General features: G+C 48.0%; 1 protein-coding gene across 1 annotated transcript; it reads left to right on the forward strand.

Annotated features, from left to right (window-relative positions):
* Positions 1–10,271: 10,271 nt before the first annotated feature.
* LOC114808718 (RING finger protein 17-like) lies at positions 10,272–20,290 on the forward strand (the record flags this gene model as incomplete). The annotated part of the gene is made up of 7 exons (XM_029056531.2): positions 10,272–10,413; positions 11,316–11,395; positions 12,825–12,913; positions 13,776–13,887; positions 16,038–16,118; positions 19,577–19,677; positions 20,122–20,290. Coding segments are annotated over exons 2-7 (585 nt in total), but the record flags the coding sequence as incomplete, so codon positions are not given.
* Positions 20,291–20,647: the final 357 nt, after the last annotated feature.

Consider the following 20,647-nt stretch of genomic DNA (forward strand, 5'->3'; position numbering starts at 1 on the left):
AACCATCGCCCCTTCCCTCCTTCCCTCTTTAACTTCTATCTTCAACCACTCACTCCCCAGTGGCTTCTTCCCCTCTGCCTTCGAACATGCCCATGTCCCACCCATCCTAAAAAAGCCCTCTCTCGACCCCACTTCCCCTTCCGGTTATTATCCTATCTCCCTCCTACTCTTCTTTTCCAAACTCCTAGGACGAGTCGTCTACACTCGCTGCCTTGAATTCCTCAACTGCAACTCTCTCTGGACCCCCTCCAATTTGGTTTCCGTCCCCTCCACTCTACCAAGACTGCTCTCTCAAAGGTCACCCGTGACTTCCTTCCTGTCAAATCCAATGGCTTCTACTCTATCCTACTCCTCCTCGACCTCTCAGCAGCCTTTGACACTGTCGACCATCCCCTTCTCCTCCGCACCTTATCTCGCCTTGGCTTCACAAAACCTGTCCTCTCCTGGGTCTCCTCTTATTCATTCATTCATTCATTCATTCATATTTATTGAGCTCTTACTATGTCCAGAGCACTGTACTAAGCACTTGGAATGTACAAATAGGCAACAGATAGAGACAGTCCTTGCCCTTTGACGGTCTTACAGTCTAATTGGGGGAGACAGGCAGACAAGAACAATGGCAATAAGTAGGGTCAAGGGGAAGAACATCTCATAAAACAATGGCAAATAAATAGAATCAGGGTGATGTACATCTCATTAAACAAAATAAACAAAATAAATAGGGTGATGAAGATATATACAATTGCACGGATGAGTACATTGCTGAGGGTATGGGACGGGAGAGGGGGAGGAGAAGAGGGAAACAGGGGAGAAGAGAGTTTAGCTGCGGAGAGGTGAAGGAGGGGTAGAGGGAGCAGAGGGAAAAAGGGGGGAGTTCAGTCTGGGAAGGGCTTTTGGAGGAGGTGACCGTTAATTAGGGATTTGAAGAGGGGAAGATAATTAGATTGTTGGAATTGAGGAGGGAGGGCATTCCAGGACCGCGGGAGGACGTGACCCAGGGGTCGACGGCAGGATAGGTGAGACCGAGGGACGGTGAGGAGGTGGGCGGGAGAGGAGCAGAGCATGTGGGGTGGGCAGTGGAAAGAGAGAGGGGAGGAGAGGTAGGAGGGAGCAAGGGGATGGAGAGCCTTGAAGCCTAGAGTGAGAAGTTTTGTTTTGTGCGGAGGTAGATAGGCAACCACTGGAGGTGTTTAAGAAGGAGAGTGACAGGCCCAGATCGTTTCTGCAGGAAAATGAGCCGGGCAGCGGAGTGAAGAATAGACTGGAGCGGGGCGAGAGAGGAGGAAGGGAGATCAGAGAGCAGGCTGACACAGTAGTCTAGCCGGGATATAACGAGAGCCTGTAAAAGTAAGGTAGCCATTTGGGTGGAGAGGAAAGGGCGGATCTTGGCGATATTGTAAAGGTGAAACCGGCAGGTCTTGGTAACAGATAGGATGTGTGGGGTGAACGAGAGAGAAGAGTCAAGGATGACACCGAGATTGCGGGCCTGAGAGATGGGAAGGATGATCGTGCCATCCACGGTGATAGGGAAGTCTGGGAGAGGACCGAGTTTGGGAGGGAAGATGAGGAGCTCAGTCTTGCTCATGTTGAGTTTTAGGTGGCGGGCCGACATCCAGGTGGAGACATCCTGGAGGCAGGAGGAGATGCGAGCCTGAAGGGAGGGGGAGAGGACAGGGCGGAGATGTAGATCTGCGTATCATCTGCGTAGAGATGGTAGTCAAAGCCATGAGAGCGAATGAGTTCACCGAGGGAGTGAGTGTAAATGGAGAACAGAAGAGGGCCAAGAACTGACCCTTGAGGAACTCCAACAGTTAAAGGATGGGAGGGGGACGAGGCTCCTTCGAAGGAGACCGAGAATGACCGGCCAGAGAGATAAGAGGAGAACCGGGGGAGGACAGAGACCATGAAGCCAAGGTGAGATAAGGTGTGGAGGAGGAGGGGATGATCGACAGTGACAAAGGCAGCAGAGAGGTCAAGGAGGATTAGAATGGAGTAGGAGCCATTGGATTTGGCAAGAAGGAGGTTATGGGTGACCTTAGAGAGAGCAGTCTCGGTAGAGTGGAGAGGACGGAAGCCAGATTGGAGGGGGTCCAGGAGAGAATGGGAGTTAAGGAATTCTAAGCAGCGGGTGTGGATGACTCGTTCTAGGATTTTGGAAAGGAAGGGTAGTAGAGATATAGGGCGATAACTGGAGGGGGAAGTGGGGTCAAGAGCGGGTTTTTTTTAGGATGGGGGAGACTTGGGCATGTTTGAAGGCAGCGGGGAAGGAGCCATTGGAGAATGAGTGGTTAAAGATTGAAGTCACTATCAAGTGACTTTGGGCAAGTCACTTGACTTCTCTGTGCCTCAGTTACCTCATCTGTAAAATGGGGATTAAGACTGTGAACCCCACGTGGGACAACCTGATTACCTTGTATCTACCCCAGCGCTTAGAAGAGTGCTTGGCACATAGTAAGCATTTAACAAACACCATCATTATTATATCAAGCAAAATCTCCTCACCTTTGGCTTCAAAGTTCTCCATCCCGTTGCCCCCTGCTACCTCACCTCCCTTCTCTCCTTCTACACCTCAACCCGCACTCTCTGCTCCTCTGCTGCTCACCTCCTCACTGTGCCTCGTTACTGCCTGTCCAGTTGTCGACCCCTGGCCCATGTCCTACCTCTGGCCTGGAATGCCCTCCCTCCTCACATCTGCCAAACCAGCACACTTCCCCCCTTCAAAGCCCCAAAGAAAGGTTACCTCCTCCAGGAGGCCTTCCAAGACTGAGCCCCCCTTTTCCTCTGCTCTCCCTTTCCTCCCCTTTGCCCCGAGTCCTTCCTTCTACTCCACCCTTCTCCCCACCCCACAGAACTTGTGTATGCATGTGCATATTCATTATTCTATTTATTTTATTAATGATGTGGATATATCTATAATTCTATTTATTTATATTGATGCTATTGATGCCTATCTACTTGTTTTGTTGTCTGTCTCCCTTCTAGACTGTGAGCCCATTGATGGGTAGGGATTGTCTCTATCTGTTGCCTAATTATACTTTCCAAGCGCTTAGTACATTGCTCCGCACACTGTAAGCTCTCAATAAATACAATCAAATGAATGAATGATTCCCTTCAGTATCCATCTACACCCATTTCCTTGAAGACCTCATCCGCTCCCATGGCTTCAACTACCACCTCTATGCGGAAGATCCCCAAATCTCCATCTCCAGCCCTGATCTCTCTCCCTCTCTGCAGTCTCACATTTCCTCTTGCCTTCAAAACATCTCTACCTGGATGTCCTCCCCCTGAGAGAAGCAGCGTGGCTCAGTGGAAAGAGCCCGGGCTTTGGGGTCAGAGGTCATGGGTTCGAATCCTGGCTTGGCCACTTGTCAGCTGTGTGACTTTGGGCAAGTCACTTAACTTCTCGGTGCCTCAGTGACCTCATCTGTAAAATGGGGATTAAGACTGTGAGCCCCACGTGGGACAACCTGATTCCCCTGTGTCTACCCCAGCGCTTAGAACAGTGCTCGGCACATAGAAGCAGCGTGGCTCAGTGGAAAGAGCACGGGCTTTGGAGTCAGGGCTCATGAGTTCGAATCCCAGCTCTGCCACTTGTCGGCTGTGTGACTGTGGGCAAGTCACTTAACTTCTCCGTGCCTCAGTTCCCTCATCTGTAAAATGGGGATTAAGACTGTGAGCCCCACGTGGGACAACCTGATTCCCCTATGTTTACCCCAGCGCTTAGAACAGTGCTCGGCACATAGTAAGCGCTTAACAAATACCAACATTATTATAGTAAGCGCGTAACAAATACCAACAAATACCAACATTATTATTCCTTTCCCACCACTGTAAACTGTATCATCACCCTTCCTGTCTCACAAGCCTGTAACCTTGGCATTAGCTTTGACTGCTCTCTCTCATTCAGCACCCATAATTCAATCTATCACTAAATCCTATTTGGTCCCACCTTCACAACATTAGTAAAATCCACTCTTTCCTCTCCATCCAAACTGCTACTACGTTAATAAAATCTCTCATCCTATCCCACCTGGATTATTGCATCAACCTCCTTGGGGACCTCCCAGTCTCCTCTCTCTCTCTCCCTACTCCAGAAGCAGCGTGTCTCAGTGGAAAGAGCATGGGCTTGGGAGTCAGAAGTCATGGGTTCTAATCCTGGCTCCGTTGTTTGTCAGCTGTGTGACTTCGGGCAAGTCACTTAACTTCTCTGTGCCTCAGTTACCTCATCTGGAAAATGGGGATTAAAACTGTAAGCCCCACGTGGGACAACCTGAGCACCTTGTATTCCGCCTCCCCCCGGCCGCAGCACTTAGAACAGTGCTTTGCACATAGTAAGCGCTTAACAAATGTCATCATTATTATTATTATTTACTCTGCTGCCTGGATCATTTTTCTACAGAAACGTTCAGGACATGTCATCCTGCTCAAGAAACTCAAGTGGTTGCCCATCCCCCTCTGCATCATGTGAAAACTCATCATTGGCCTTAAAGCACTCCACCACCTCGCCCCCTCCTACCTCACCTCGCTACTCTCCCAACCCTCCCACTTCTCTCTTCTAATGCTAACCTTCTTACTGTGCCTCAATCTCTCCTGTCTCGCCGCCGGCCCTGGCCCACGTCCTGCCTCTGGCCTGGAATGTCCTCCCCTCTCATATCTTGACAGACAATTACTCTCCCCCTCATCAAAGCCTTATTGAGGGCACATCTCCTCCAAGAGGCCTTCCCAGACTAGGCTCTTACTTTCTTCTTTTCCCACTCCCTTCTGCGTCCTGCTGACTCGCTCTCTTTGGTTCTTCCTCCCTCCCAGTCCCACAGCACTTATGTACATATCTGCCATTTATTTATTTGCACTGATGTCTGTCTACCCCCACCCCGGCCCCCCGCCCTCCGCAGACCGCAAGCTCGTTGAGGGCAGGGAATGTCACTATTGCAACGTACTTTCCCAAACGCTTTGTACAGTGCTCTGCACACAGTGAGCACTCAGTAAATAGGATTGAGCGAATGAATGAATGAATGAAAATACATATACGGAATTTTATTAGGCCATGGTGGCACTAATCGTTCTGCGGGGAGGTTGCGCCTCTCTATCGCCGCCTGGTGGCACTAATCTTTATTCTGGGGGTGTACCTTGGTCTATCGCCCCCTGTGGCATCAAATGTTATTCTTGGGAGGCTGCGCCCCTCTATCGCCGCCTGGTGGCAATAGGCTTGTGCAGGGAGGATGCGCCTCTCTATTGCCCCCTCGTGGTACTAATCGTTATTCTGGGAGGCTGCGCCTCCTTATCATCCCTTAGTGGCACTAACCGGTGTTCTGCGAGGCCACACCTCCCTATGAATCCTTGGTAGTACTAGGCATTGTTCGGTGAGGCTGTGCCTCAGTTACCTCATCTGTAAAATGGGGATCGAGACTGTGAGTGCTACATGGGACAGGGACTGTGTCTAACCCGATTTGCTTGTATCCACCTCAGTGCTTAGTAAAGTGCCTGGCAAAGAATAAGTGCTTAAAAAAACCACAATTATTACTATTATTATTATTTATTGAGCACTTCCTGTGGGCGGAGCACTGTACTGAGCGCTTGGGAGAGTACAGTTCAACAATAAACAGACACATCCCTGCCCACAACGAGCTTTCAGTCTAGAAGGGGAGACAGACATTAATATAACCAAATGACAGATCTGAATATATGTGCTGTGTGACTGGGAGGGCGGATGAATAAAGGGATAAAGTCAGGGCGATGCAGAAGGGAGAGGGAGAAGAGGAAAGGAGGGTTTAGCCAGGGAAGGCCTCTTGGAGGAATTGTACCTTCAATAAAGCTTTGAAGCGGGGGAGAGTAACTGTCTGTCAGAAATGAGGAGGGAGGGCATTGGAGAAGCAGCGTGGCTCAGTGGAAAGAGCACGGGCTTTGGAGTCAGGGCTCATGAGTTCGAATCCCAGCTCTGCCACTTGTCGGCTGTGTGACTGTGGGCAAGTCACTTAACTTCTCTGGGCCTCAGTTCCCTCATCTGTAAAATGGGGATTAAGACTGTGAGCCCCACGTGGGACAACCTGATTCCCCTATGTCTACCCCAGCGCTTAGAACAGTGCTCGGCACATAGTAAGCGCTTAACAAATACCAACATTATTATTATTATTATTATTCCAGGCCAGAGGCAGGAAGTGGGCAAGAGATCATTGGAGAGATAGATGAGATCTAGTTATATTGAAAAGGTTAGCATTAGAGGAGAGAAGTGTGCGGGATGGGTTGTAGTAAGAGAATAGCCAGGTAAGGTAGGAGGGGACAAGGTGGTAGAGGACTTTAAAGCCAAAGGTGAGGCGTTTATGTTTGATGCAGAGGTGGATAATAATAATAATGATGGTATTTGTTAAGCACTTACTATGTATTAAGCATTGTTCTAAGCACTGGGGTAGCTACAAGATTATCAGGCTGGACACAATCCCCGTCCCACATGGGGCTCACAGTCTTTATCTCCATTTTACAGATGAGGTAACGAGAAGTTAAGAGACTTGTCCAAAGTCACATCGCAGATAAGTGGCAGAGCCGGGTTTAGAACCCAGATCCTTCTGACTCCCAGGCCTTTGCCCTTATCTATTAGACCACACTGCTTCCTAAGTGGATGAGCAACCACTGGAGGTTCTTGAGGAGTGAGAAACATGGCCTGAATGTTTTTGCAGAAAAATGATCCGGGCAGCAGAGTGAAGTATAGGCTGGAGTGGGGAGAGAGAGGAGGCCGGGTGGTCAGTAAAGGGGCTGAATCAGTAATCAAGGGGGGCAGGGCAATTGATTGGATGAATGTGGTCAAAGTTTGGATGGAGAGGATTGGGCGGATTTTAGCAACGTTGTGAAGGTCAGACCACAGCATTTAGTAGGGCATCTTGTGGTGAGCACACAGTAAGCTGCCTTTCTAATGATTGTTTGTGATCCCGAGAACTACAGCAAGGGAGAGACTTTGCGAAGGCAATGACGGTCTCTACCCGAGACAGGTGATTGCAGGCCTGTGGGAGTGAAGCATGGAAGGAGGCGTGGCTTTCTGTCCCTGTTCTACCAGGTAACAGGCCTGGACCAATCATTGACTGCCATGGAGAGCCACAGCTGCCACGCCTAAGGCAGATAAAAGTCGGTTGCTTTGCATCGCGAGGGACACCTGAAGGTAGACAGAAGCAGGCGGAGGAGCAGCAGCAGGCGGAGGAGCAGCAGCAGGCGGAGAAGCAGCAGCAGGCAGAGAAGCAAGAAGGAAGCATTCTGAAAGCAGCATTTGAAGGCAGCAGCACTTAGAAGCAGAAAGAAGAAGCATTGGCAGAATGGGCTCCTTTGACCACAACCTGGTATTGGACCCTTGGGTGGTGGAGTGAGCAAGTGTATGTATGTGTCACTCCCTTGCATGTTGGTAAAATTAAGTAAAAACCTTTTCACAGTAACCTTGGTGATCAGAGGTGTGGTTTGACTTCTACTACGTGACACCCAGGTTCCCCCAGGCCAGGAAGGTCCAGGTTGGGATGAGCCGGGGGCTCGCGAAATATCTCTCCTTCTACTACCCAGCCCGTGTACTTCACTCCTCTAGTGCTAACCTTCTCACTGTGCCTCCATCTCGCCTGTCTCACTGCTGACCCCTGGCCCACGTCCTGCTTCTGGACTGGAGTGCCCTCCTTTCTCTAAACTGACCGACAATGACTCTCCCCCCCTTCAAAGCCCTACTGAGGGCACATCTCCTCCAAGAGGCCTTCCCAGACTAAACCCCACCTTTCCTCTTCTCCCACTCCCTTCTGTGTCACCCTGACTTGTTCCTTTTGCTCTCCCCAGCCCTCCAGACTCATAGCACTTATGTATATATCTATAATTTTATTTATTTGTATTGATGTCTCTCTCCCCCCCTCTAGACTGTGAGCTTGTTGTGGGCAGGGAATGTCACCATTTATTGTAATATTGTACTTTCCCAAGTGCTTAGTATAGTGTTCTACACAGAGTAAGCACTTAATAAGTACGACTGAATGAATGAATGAGAGGACTCAAGAAAATAACGTCATGGCTTATTATTATTATTATTATTATATTTCATTCATTCAATAGTATTTATTGAGCACTTATGTGCAGAGCACTGTACTAAGCATGTGGAATGTACAATTTGGCAACAGATAGAGACAATCCCTGCCCATTCATGGGTTTACAGTCTAATCGGGGGAGACGGACAAAAACAAGACAACTTAATTGCAATAAATAGAGTCAAGGGGATGTACACCTCATTATCAAAATAAATAGGGAGTACTTACTACTACAGTAAATACAGTAGTATTACTACTAGTACTACTAGTACTACTGTACAGTAGTACAGTAAGTAACTACAGTAAGTACTTATTGAGTACTTACTGCTGCAAAGCACTGTGCTAAGCACTTGGGAGAGTACAGTATAACATCAGACACATTTCTACAACGAGCTCACAATCTAGAAGGGGAGACAGACATTAATATAAATAAATAGATAAGTAGAGAAATAAATTACAGATATATACATATGTGCTGTGGGGAAGGGAGGGAGGATGAATTAAGGAGCAAGTTTGAGCAGTGCAGAAAAGAGAGGGAGAAGAGGAGAGGAGGGCTCAGTCAGGGAAGGCTTCCTGAAGATGTGCCTTCAATAAGGATTTGAAGTGGAAGAGAGCAATTATCTCTCTGATATGAGGAGGAAAGGCATTTCAGGCCAAAGGTAGGAAATGGGCGAGAGATCGGCAGCGAGATAAGATGGAGGTACAGTGAAAAGATTAGTGCCAGAGGAACGAAATGTGCGGGCTGGGTTGTAGTAAGAGAGAGGCGAGGTGAGGTAGGCGGGGGCAAGGTGTTTAAGTGCTTGATGCAGAGGTGGATGGGCAACCAGTGGAATTTCTTGAGGAATGGGGAAACATGGTCTGAACGTTTTTGAGGGAAAATTAGTGGGGCAGCAAAATCGAGAATGGACCGGAGTGGAAAGGAAAGCAAGGAGGCTGATACAATAATCAAGGAGGAATGAGATAAGGGCTTGTATTCATGTGGTAGTGGTTTGGATGGCGAGGAAGGAGCAGATTTTGGCAATGTTGTGAAGGTAGAACTGACAGGATTTAGTGATGACTTGAATATGTGAGTGGAAGGAAAGAGGATAACACCAAGGTTACGGGCTTGTGAGACAGGAAGGATGGTGATGCCGTCTGCAGTGATGGGAAAGTCAGGGGGAGGACAAGGTTTGGGTGGGAGGATAAGAAGTTCTGTTTTAAACATATTAACTTTGAGATGATTGGGAGGACGTCCAAGTAGAGATATCTTGAAGGCACAGCACTGTACTAAGCACTTGGGAAAGTATAATAATAATGATTATGTTGGTATTTGTTAAGCGCTTACTATGTGCAGAGCACTGTTCTAAGCACTGGGGTAGATACAGGGTAATCAGGTTGTCCCACGTGGGGCTCACAGTTAATCCCCATTTTACAAATGAGGTCACTGAGGCGCAGAGAAGTGAAGTGACTTGCCCACAGTCACCCAGCTGACAAGTGGCAGAGCCGGGAGTCGAACCCATGACCTACGACTCCGAAGCCCAGGCTCTTGAAGGGGACGCTTCTCCTTGCCGACAAAGTATGTGCCCCTTCTGGGCTCTGTGCTTCCCAAGCACTTAGTCCCACTCACCGCACCCACTAGGCGCATACAAACACTCTTACGACTATCTACTAAATGTGACCCAGAGGTGATGGCCTGTTGGGCCCACCCGGCGGCCAGCTAGGCCAGAATGCGTCTTCCACCTCTAATGCTTTGGAGGTGACTAACAGGATGAGGGCGCAAGGCCACAGGGATTGAGGGGGTGAGGCGGCCGAGTGAGAAGGCGGGGTGAGGAGGCAGGCCGGGTGAGAGGGTGGGAGATGGTGGGGTGAGGAGGCCGGGTGAGAGGGTGGGTGAGTAGGGGGTGTGAGGAGGCGGGGTGAGGAAGGAGGCCGGGTGAGGAGGTGCGGTGAGGAGGGAGGCCGGGTGAGGAGGGAGGCCGGGTGAGGAGGGAGGTCGGCCGGGAGGAGCCAGAGCTTCTTTTCCGTGGCTAGTGATTGGCTGACGGGAGACGCCTCGCCCCGCCCCGCCCCGCCCCGCCCCGCCCCGCCCCGCCCCGCCCCGCCCCGCCTCGCCTCGCCTTGCCTCATTGGCCACAAACGCTCCCGGTGCGGGCTCCTGCGCCTACTCGGCCGAGTGGGTCCGCGTGGCGCTTGAGGCCTAAAATGGCCGCGGCGGCGGCGGAGGCCGAGACCGAGGCAGAGGGAGAGGCCGAGGAGGACGAGGGAGAGGTCGAGGCTGAGGCCGCTGTGGGGTCCGGATCCCCATCCCGGCCCCCATCCGCCGGCCCCAGGCGGGACACTCGACTACGCGGTCCGGCCAATCTTCGCCGCAGCCCTCGCGGAAGCAGCTTCACCTCGGGTGAGGGACTGGAGCCGCGATGGCGGCGGCGAGAGGCGGGGAAGGAGAGGAGAGGAGAAGCAGGAGGGGAAGAGGAGGGCGGGAGAAGGGGAAAGGGGGAGGGGAGGGGAACGTGCTGGGTGGAGGGCAGCTTTCTTTTCGTTTCGCCGTAAGCGGATTCAGTGGTTGCTCTCGTGCCCCCGGGGGGAAATGTTGGGCCATCGTATCAGGCTGTCGCCTAGGCGCCAGGTCCCATCTCCCACCTTCCCGCCTCTCCCTCTCTCCCTCCCTCCTCCCACTCTCCTCCCTCCCTCGTCTTTCCCGCTATTCCCACCCCTTCCCGTTCGTCCTGCCTTCCCTCTTTTGCCTCCTCCCCTCTTTGCCCTTTTTGGGAGAGTCGAAAGCCATAGAATAAGAAGAAGAAGAAGAATGTTGGTATCTAAGGGCTTACTCTGTGCAGAGCCCTGCCCTAAGCGCCGGAGTAGATCCAGGGTCATCAGGTGGTCCCATGTGAGGCGGGAGTCTTCATCCCCATTTGACAGATGAGGGAACTGAGGCCCAGAGAAGTGAAGTGACTGGCCCACAGTCACTCAGCTGACAAGGGGTAGAGCTGGGATTCAAACCCATGACCTCTGACTCCCCAGCCCGGGCTCTTTCCACGGAGCCACGCTGCTTCGATCAGTAGAATCGCTAGACATGATCTCTACCCTCAAGGAGTTGACAATCTAGTGGGGGAGATGGACAGTAAAAGAAATTACAAATAGGAAAATGGCAGTGCGTAAGGCTAAATAAGTGTTGGGCGGTTGGGGGGTGTTTTTAAGGGTCGTTAGACTTTTGAAAATGAAGGGAAAAAATAGTAAGAACAGATTGGACATTTGACGTAAAAAAAAAAGGGCAGCTGTATAACTAACTCTCGTCAGCAGGACCCTCAAGCAGAACGTATTGCAGAGAGCCTGATTGTGAGCGATGCATGCTAGAGATTGAATTTGGCCCTGGTTTTGAGGTAAGTTCTTCTATACTATTAACACATGAGTTTAGTGACCTTTTTAAGGGGAACACATTCAAATCTCTTTACTTCGGAGATTCTCACCTCTGAGCGGTAGTGCTCCCTCCTCACGCTCAGCTGCTTTCCCTCAGTTTCCAACTCCCAGCCCAAGAGTGTCTTCTCCGTAGCGGATGTGTCAAAATCATTCCCGTGGATAGATCATTGAAACAGCTTATTTGTTGGTCTCCGGGCCACCCGTTAAAGAAAAGCTGTACGTTCCAGGTTTTTACAAAGGGTCGATTAATGTTGATGTGGTACGCTACCATTAAATGGAGCAAGAAGAAATCAAATTGGCGAATAGCCCATCACTGGGCAGGGATTGTCGCTATCTGTGGCCGAATTGTACATTCCAACGCTTAGTACAGTGCTCTGCACACAATAAGCACTCAATAAATACTACTGAATAAATGAAATGGCACAGTCTCTATTTCTTCCAGAACCAGTGGTGGTGGTGGTGGGGTCTACCAAGGGGCTGGGGACAGAGGCCCCAGATTGGGGTGGGAAAAGGGGAAAGAAGCATTCCGAGGACCCTCCCGCCCCCGTCACCCGTACACTCCCAAACCCAAACTCAACCGACACTGCCCCATCTCCCATTGTCCTGCTTATTACTCATGAATAAATTACTTACTCATATTAATGTCTGTCTCTCCCCTCTAAACTGTAAACTGGTTGTGAGCAGGGAACGTGTCTGCTGATTGATTCGGTTGTAGTGTACTCTCCCAAGCGCTTAGTATTTTTACTGTTATCAAGTGCCGTCGAGTCGTTCAGATTAATAGCGACTCTGTGAATATATTTTCTCCAGAGCGCCCTGTCTTATGCCATAATCCATAACGGTGCTAACGATTTTCCCGTTATCGTCGGTAGGGTTTCTGTCCATCTAGCAGCTGGTCTGCCTCTTACATGTTTTCCCTGGACTTTTTCATAGCATTAGTGTCTTCTCCAGAGAGTTAGTCCTCCTGATTATGTGTCCAAAATATGCTAGTCTAAATCGAATCATTTGGCCCTCCAAAGACCTTTTTGGCTTAATTTGCTCCAAAATCCTTTTGTTTCTCGTGCAGTCCGTGGTATTCGCGAAAGTCTTCTCTGGTACCATATTTCCAAAGAATCGACGCTCTTTCTATCCCAATGGCCTCAAATTTGGGGTCTCCCCTGGCCGGTGGGGGAGGACTCTGATGCTTTCTGGGAAATGGGGTGGACTTTTTGTTTCTAGAGCCTTGTCCTGCAATTAGTCAAGCTTCTGATATTTATAACTATTCATGAAACCTCTTGAAAACTCCTTTGTACTGGATTTAAAACCTCTTGCTGCCTGCTTGTAAATCAGTTCCATTGTCAGGAAAGGAAAAGCATATTTTTTGTTAAAAATAATCTGATTTTTCCTTTTTGAAAGGCCGTGTGCCCTCCAAATTCAAGATCAGGAGTCAATCCTGTTGGTGGATCCATGAAAGAAATGTATGAAGAAAAGCTGCAGCCCAAAAAGTAGGAGTGCTTTGTACAATTTGTACTGATAACTTTGTTTTATTTGGATGATTATTTTTTTTTCTGGCTTTTCTCTGCAAATTACTGTTAAGAGAAGCAGCGTGGCTTAGTGGAAAAAGCATAGGCTTGGGAGTCAGAGGACGTGGGTTCTAGTTCCGGCTCTGGCATTTGTCTGCTGTGTGACCTTGGACAAGTCACCTAACTTCCCTGTGCCTCAGGGACCTCATCTGTCCAATGGGGATGAAGGCTGGGAGCCTCACGTGGGGCAACCTGATTACCCTGTGTCTACCGCAGTGCTCAGAACAGTGCGTGGCCCATAGTAAGCGCTTAACAAATACCATAATTATTGTTATTGTTATTACTACATGGTCAGGATTGACTTTGGACAGTCAATCAGTTATGTTTATTGAGCGCTTACAGTGTGGCAGAGCACTGAACTAAGCGGTTGAGAGAGTACACGGTAACAGCATGACAGAGTTGGTAAGACAACGTGCTTAACAGTCCAGAGGATGGTCAGAAGTATTCTGTCCTGTGTGGTGGCTTTTTCTAATGAAAGGCTTTGGCTGGAGTGTCCATTTAGTTCTTGATGGATATTGAAGAGGAAATGTGTGCCCCTTACTCCATGGGTGTCCTTCCCGGTGATGTGGTGGCACGTGGCCCAGTCGACCCAATTCCCAGCTAGCAAGGATAAGTTGTTAGTTGGCCAGGCAGAAAACTTCAAGTTACTTCCTTAGAATGTTTTCAGTTTCTAATTTCCAAACCATCTCATGAGGTAGAGCTGTGGATGGAGTCTTCTTAAACTTGTCAGTGTTCTTAGAAACTTGCTTGTAGGAAGGGCTTCATGAGTTTTGGTGTTTTTTAGGATCAGGAGTTGCCCTCAAGACGCCGGAAAGATTGACCTCCAACAGGCTGCTTATTTAAAAAATCTGTCCTCCGAACACCACCCTGTTTTGAAACCATCGGCAGCCTCCATGGTATGGAAAACATTGGAGTTTTTACTTTTTCTTCTCTCCGTGATACTATTGGGCCAAACAGCGTATGCGGGAGAAGGGAAAAAAAAGGACTTAGTATAAGTGAAGATCAGTTTCATTAGTACCGTAAAGTACCGCTAATATTTTCATCCTGACTTCCTCTGATTTTCTTCGCTTGCCTAACTCTGGAAGCTGAGGAAAAAAGACTAAGTTTGTCAAAGTCTGAGACTCTGCTTGCTCTGCTAACATCTTTTCCTTCTGCTTCTTGTCTCTGGATTGCCCTCTGCTGCCCTTCTGCCCTCTGGAGTCAGTGGATTTGGGTTCTAATTCAGGCTCTGCCACTTGCCTGTCGTGTGACCGTGGGCAAGTCACCTGACTCCTCTGGGCCTCAGTTTCCTCATCCTTAAAATGAGAATTACTAGACTGTAAATTCGTCCCCTAGACTGTAAGCTCATTGTGGGGAGGGAATGTGTCTGTTTATTATTATGTGGTACTCTCCTCAGTGCTTAATATAGTGCTCTGCGCACAGTAAGCGGTCAATAAATATGATTAACTGACTGAGATACTGGTTCTCACTCCCCCTTACACGGTGAGCCCCTCGTGGGACGGGGACGGTGTCCAACCCGATTGTCTTGTATCTTGGCACACAGTCAGCGTTTAATGTGGCCTAGTGGATAAAGCATGGGCCTGGGAGTCAGAAGGTCAAGGGTTCTAATCCCGGCTCTGCCACTTGTCTGCTGTGAGACCTTGAGTAAGTCACTTCACTTCTCTGTACCTCATTTACCTCATCTGTAAAATGGGGCTCGAGACTGTGAGCCCCACTTGGGACAGAAACTATGTCCAGCTCCATTTGCCTGTATCCACCCCAGTGTCCAACCCAGTTTGCTTGTACCAATCCCAGCCCTTAGTACAGTGCCTGGCTCGTAGTAGGTGCTTAACAAATGCCATCGTAATTAGAGAAGCAGCATGGTGTAGTGGATAGAGCACAGGCATGGGAGTCAGAATAATAATAAATAATAACTGTGGTATTTGTTAAGCACTAACTGTGTGCCGGGCGCTGTACTGAGGGCTGGGGTTGGTTCAGGCAATTTGGGTTGGGCACAGTCCCTGTCCCACGTGCGACTCACAGTCTCAATCCCCATTTTCCAGATGAGATGACTGAGGCACAGAGAAGTGAAGAGACTTATCCAGGGTCCCTCAGCAGACAAGTGGCGGTACCGGGATTGGAACCCATGACCTTCTGACTCCCAAGTCTGTGCTCTATCCACTATGCCGTGCTGTTTCTCATGGGTTCTCATGGGTCATGGGTTCCAATCCCGGCTCTGGTCACTTGTCTGCTGTGTGATCTTGGCCATGCCACCTTACTTCTCTGTGCCCCAGTTACTTTATCTGTAAAATGGAGATTGAGACCCATGTGGGACAGGGACTGTGTCCAAACTGATTTGCTTGTATCCACCCAGCGCTTATTACAGTACATGGCACATAGTAAGTGCTTAACAAATATATTATTATTATCCTTTGCCAGAGCTATTTCCCTGTGGCAGGGTGGTTTCTGTTTTCAGTTTGTTCGTTGTTTGTTCCATCTTCTTCACCCTCCCCTCGCAATTTTCCTGTTATGTTCTTTCCCATCGTCTAGGCTCCTTAGCCTCTTTGGGGTTTTTCCATGATTCCTGTCTCCACACTCCTCTTTTTCCCCATACTTTCTTCTCAGCTGTCTACATATAAAGGTGAATTTTGCATTTTTATAGAACTGGAAAATCCATACCCATAACTGCTGTTTTTCTTGAAAATGTTTTCTGGTCTCCTCTTTTTTTTTTTTTCCTAGGTAGTTTGAAATATAGTAGTATCTGTCAGTTTTTAAATAACAAAAGTGAAGAACAGAAATATTTTCAGAGTTCATGTGAAATTCATTTCAAACTGCAACTGGGCCTTGGTTGCCAGATATTTTGCTCCAAGATGGACAGTTTAGAGACAAAATCCCTCACTCCCTTATTCTTTTGTCTGTTTTTTGTTTTGTGCTGTTTTTCACCATCTAGTGAAGTGAAATTACTGTCTGGCACCCTTTTTAGAATTTCTCAGTTAAAAACAGTCTTAAAATTTACACATGTGCTAAGTCATTTTAATCATGTACACAATCATCCTTTTCTCCCTAGATGACTGAAAGTGTACAAGAGGTTGATCAAGCTTTGAAGATAGCTGAACAGAATTTTGCGCATTTAAGGGCTGCAGAACAGGTAAGGCTGAGAGTGTCGCCGGGGCCTCTGTGGGCAAGTAGAAGGGGGAAGAAAAAAAGAAAAATTCATCTATTTTTTGTGATTTTCTAACAGTGCTCACCTCATTGGCTTGGTTTTCCACCCAGGTGTTGTTAGGTTGGTCTTGAGCCTGGCTGCTGTGGCTCGGTGCTTCTTTCTTCCTTTCTCCCTTCCCCTCTCCAACCCAACCTCTTCTTCTGCCAGCTACTACTCAGTCGGCTCTCTCCCGCCTACTTATCCGTGCTCTTCGCCCACTGCGACTCACCTTCCACTCTTCTTCCTCTCAAACTAACCTGTTCACTGTCCTTCATTCTTCAGTCTCATCTCTCTCTCTCTCCACCGACCTTTCACTTACATTCTTCATCCCCTGTCTGGGACTCTGTCCCCCATCAAATCTGACACAGATCAGGAGAATGGTTGTGGTGTCCATAGTGATGTGAAACTTAGGAGGAGGAGAGGATTTGGAAAAGAAGATGTGGTACTTCAGTTTTCAACATACTGAACTTCAGGTGCCAGTGGGCATCCCGTGTCCGTGGCTCCCCTCCCCCCCAAACTGTGAGCTTGTGGTGGGCAGGGATTGTCACTGTTTATTGTTGTGTTGTACTTTCCCAAGTGCTTAGGACAGTGCTCTTTACACATTGAGCTCTTAATAAATACGATTGAATGAATGAGATACAAGGAAATGTGTGATTGCAGATGGGGCTTAGAGAGGTAGATTTGGGAGATATCACCACTATCCTAATCATCATGACGCTCAGTAGCACTTATTGAGCACCTGCTGTAGGTAGAGCATTGTACTTAGTGCTTGTGAAAGTAGGGAGCTAGTGATTCCAATCAAGTGAAGATAGGGGAGGTTATTGACTTGGGGGGTGGTGGAGAAGAACTGGCCTGAAGCCATGAGAGCAGATGAATTTCCTGAGGAAGCGAATGTAAAGGGAGAAGAGAAGGGGACCCATAACAGAGCCTTGAGGGGCACCCATAGTTAGGGGATGAGACACTGAAGAGGAGCCAGCTAAAGAGAGACTGAGAAGGAGTGACCAGAGAGGTAGGAGGATTGATATGGTCCCTTATTTGCCCTCCCTTTAGCATCGCCTGTAAAGTTGGGGCTGTAAAACCATAAGCACTGTAATTTTCTCCCAACCCCCATAGCACTTAGGTACCTACCCATCGGTGATTTCTTCTCGTCTCTGCCTCCCTGTCTAGTTGGTAAGCTTCCTGTGGGCAGGGGTCATGTCTACCTATTCTATTGTCCTGTATGCTCCCAAACATTTAGTACAGTACTCTGCACACAGTGAGTGCTGGATAAACACCTTTGATTGAAAGCCTATCCTTCTGGAAGAGGATAATAATAAGAATGGCATCTGTGAAGCACTTACTGTGTACAAAGCACTGTTCTAAGCGCTGGAGAGGATACAAGGTGATCAGGTTGTCCCACTTGGCGCTAACAGTCTTAATGCCCATTTTATAGATGAGGTAATTGAGGCACAGAGAAGTTAAGTAATAATAATAATGTTGGTATTTGTTAAGCGCTTACTATGTGCAGAGCACTGTTCTAGGCGCTGGGGTAGACACAGGGGAATCAGGTCGTCCCACGTGGGGCTCACAGTCTTAATCCCCATTTTCCAGATGAGGGAACTGAGGCACAGAGAAGTTAAGTGACTCGCCCACAGTCACACAGCTGACAAGTGGCAGAGCTGGGATTCGAACTCATGAGCCCTGACTCCAAAGCCCGTGCTCTTTCCACTGCGCCACGCTGCTTCTCTGTGTGGAGTGTGGAGAAGCAGTGTGGCTCAGGTGAAAGAGACTGGGCTTGGGAGTCAGAGGTCATGGGTTGGAATCCCGACTCTGCCACTTGTCAGCTGTGGGACTGTGGTCAAGTCACTTAACTTCTATGTGCCTCAGTTACCTCATCTGTAAAATGGGGACGAAGACTTTGAGCCTCACATGGGACAACCTGATTACCCTGTATCTCCCCCAGCACTTAGAACAGTGCTCTGCACATAGTAAGTGCTTAACAAATACCAACATTATTATTAAGTGACTTGCCCAAAGTCACACGGCTGACAAGCGGCAGAGCTGGGATTTGAACCCATGACAGCAGGGTGGACCTTGCTGATGTTGCCTTTCAAGAGGAGCCACGTGGCCTAGTGGAAAGAGCAAGGGCCTGGGCCTCGGGAGACCCAGGTTCCTAGTCCTGGTTCTTTCTGATGCTTTTCTGCTGTACGATCATAGGCATGTCATTTATCTTCTCTGGGCCTCAGTTGTCTCTGTAAAATGGGGATATGATATCCTCCCACCCTCTTGGTTAGTGATCCCACTGGGACAGGGGCTGTGCCTGATGATCTTGTATCTACCCCCAGCTCTTAACACAGTACTTGGCACATAGTAAGCCCTTAGGAAATGCCATTGTTATTATTGTTTTGGTAATTATTTTTGAGAAGAGTATCCTGTGACTTAGCAGAACCCTGCAAGGGCTGTCATTTTCCAAATCTGCTCTTCTCAGGCCAAGCCAAGCCCCGTTGCTGTAGTGTCCAATTCCGGGTTCCATCTGGCTGGAACCAGAAGAGAGCCTGGCCCATGTTTCTGGGCAGTGTTGTCACTTGTGCCCTGAGTTTGCCCATCACAGGGGCACAGGAGCTGAAGGAGAGAAGACCCTAAATCTCAGCAGTCTACAAGGAGTCCATGTCACATGCCTGATAGGGCTTTTTAAAGCAGACAGCCTAAGTACGCAAGTGGAAGCCCACGCATAGCTGATAATATTGATCATAATCATGATGGTACTTGTTAAGCACTCACTGCGTACCAAGCGCTGTTCTAAGTGCTGGGGTAGTGACAAGATAATCAGATTGGACACAGTCCCTGTCCCATATGGGACTTACAGTCTTAATTCCCATTTTACAGATGAGGCAGCTGAGGCCCAGAGAAGTGAAGCGATTTGCCCAAGGTCACACAGCAGACAAGTGGCAGAGCTGGGATTAGAACCCAGACCCTTCTGACTCCCAGGCCCATGGTCTATCCACTAGGCCACGCTCCTTGTCTAATCCACAGGAATGACTTGGCATGAGCTCACAAACAGCTTCCAGGTTTAGAATTTTGCTGAGCCTTGGGAATGGAGTATATGAAGACAGCTATGAAAGTAACATATTTATAGGGGATTGTGAGTGAAAGAATTGAATGCTAACCAGGGCGAAGTGATGTGTCAGACCTGGAAGCAAACAGAACTTTGTCCTTGAGAACTAGTGTCTTCAGAATGTGAGTGCCATTAAGAACTAGCCCCCAAAATTCCCACTACTTTTCTTTCTGTGTTTCTGTGATTACCTCGAAAAGGAGAAATGGGTGTATATTTGTTTGCTATCTGAATTCATCTTTGAAAATTGCGCTGCTGTGTTACACAAAAATGGGTCTTTGTACCTTTGAACTGTTTTGGAAACCTGAAACAGGAACTGGATCACTTGGAATGCAAAGAGAAAAGAGAAAAAGACTACCTAGTGGAGACTGTCCAGGAGACATTAGATCAGCACTTTATTGATCTTCAGTCAAGGTAATAAGACTTTTTTAGAACGTGCTTATTTCCTGAAATACACAAAAGGGTGTGATAGTTTTCTAAGTTTTCCATTAGTTGTAATTGAAATGAGCCATCCGCTGTGGGTTTGGGATTGTCTTATGTCACATTGTGGAGGAAGATCGTTTTTGAAAAAAGCAAATATTTAAAACACATTCCAAAGAAAAATACATCCCTGCAATATGTCTTGGCTCCATCTCTCATATTACACGCCACCCTTTTTCTCCTCTTTGTGGTTAAGTTTGAACAGGTAAAAGGCTAGTATGCAAAATTGCATTTTGGGTCATGCTTTCAAGCAGAGCAGCCGGTTTTCAAAATTCCCCAGTCTTTATTGTTTGTTTTTTTTCAAAAAGCTTTTGATGAACACTGAATTTCTCATGCTCATGAAATGTGGTAAAGTAATTTTTTGTTCTCTTAATGAAGGAAAAAAAGCCTGCAAGAAGAAATAAAAAATAAGGAGGACTATATTGCAGATGTCATACTGGTTAAACGATCTATTGAAAAGAGAAGAAAATATTTGTATGCAGCTATGGGTAAAGCAAGGACATTTGAATGGGCACCTTCGCGAAGATCATGCTCTGATATGAATCCGGTAATTGCAATAATTCATATGGTGTCAAATATTTCTGAGACAGAGAGAAACTGTTATTAGGATTGGGTGTGAGCAATTTCTTAGTCGCTGAGATTCTGGCATCAGGACACCATATTTATTTTTTATTTTTAAACTTACTAACTTGCTGGGAGAGCTGGAGGAGAACACCTTAATTTCTTGTATGTCTAAGAATATCCCCTGAAAAATACATTTAACCAATATTTATTCATCTTTGGTATTGTCGTAATAAAGTTACCTAGGTTTTTCAATTCCTGTGGCTCTAACTCCTGTCTCTGTGCGGGTGATTCCCAAATCTGCCTCTCCAGCCCTGTCCTCTCTTCTTCACCTCAGTCTCAC

This window comes from Ornithorhynchus anatinus (genome assembly GCF_004115215.2).
Source record: "Ornithorhynchus anatinus isolate Pmale09 chromosome Y5 unlocalized genomic scaffold, mOrnAna1.pri.v4 Super_Scaffold_Y5, whole genome shotgun sequence".
Taxonomy (NCBI): Eukaryota; Metazoa; Chordata; class Mammalia; order Monotremata; family Ornithorhynchidae; genus Ornithorhynchus; species Ornithorhynchus anatinus.